This window comes from Cucurbita pepo, chromosome LG11, assembly GCF_002806865.2.
Source record: "Cucurbita pepo subsp. pepo cultivar mu-cu-16 chromosome LG11, ASM280686v2, whole genome shotgun sequence".
NCBI classification, from domain to species: domain Eukaryota; kingdom Viridiplantae; phylum Streptophyta; class Magnoliopsida; order Cucurbitales; family Cucurbitaceae; genus Cucurbita; species Cucurbita pepo.
Window position 1 is genome coordinate 4,387,990 of NC_036648.1, and position 547 is coordinate 4,388,536.

The 547-nt window shown below is 37.5% G+C and overlaps 1 protein-coding gene across 1 annotated transcript in view; it reads left to right on the forward strand.

Moving 5' to 3' along the window:
* Positions 1-409, forward strand: part of LOC111805688 (prefoldin subunit 1-like) — a 2,969-nt gene extending 2,560 nt beyond the window's left edge. The window contains exon 6 of the mRNA XM_023690856.1: positions 113-409. Coding sequence (XP_023546624.1) covers positions 113-226 — 114 coding nt within the window. The 3' untranslated portion in view covers positions 227-409. The remainder of the gene's footprint in view (positions 1-112) is intronic.
* Positions 410-547: the final 138 nt, after the last annotated feature.

The following is a 547-nucleotide window of genomic DNA, read 5'->3' on the forward strand; positions in this document are numbered from 1 at the left end:
CCCCCCCACCCTCCGGATCTTCCTTTTGCATTTTACAGTATTTAGAGATATTCTTGTTTTATCGTTCTTTCTCCATTCATGAAAGATGATCGATCTTCATGCACATTTGTAGAGCTCAAAGGAGTATTTGGAGAAGCAGTTGGCAGAGGTGGAGAACAACTTGAGGGAGCTGCTGCAACAAGATCCAGGTATAGCTCGTCAGATTATGTCCATGTCTGTAGCATAAGGCAGGCTCTCCCCCATTGGATTTGTGATTAGCTAAGCTTCTTGTATCATTGTTGGGTCAGAAGAATATGACTGGTGTGATGTTGCGAGGTGTGATTCTACTTGGCTGGCTTCTATTATTTCTGATGTCAAAACTTTGTTTTTGATATGCAATTCATACTCCCAAGTCCCACATTCTCATTTTAAAAACTGTTTAATAGGCCATTGTTTTCAACTTTTTGCTAATAGGTTCGTCCACTGTAAAAAAGTCGATCGGTGTCCATAAATGCCTAACAAGTCAAAAAAAAAAAAAAAAAAAAAAAAAAAAAAAAAAAAAAAAAAA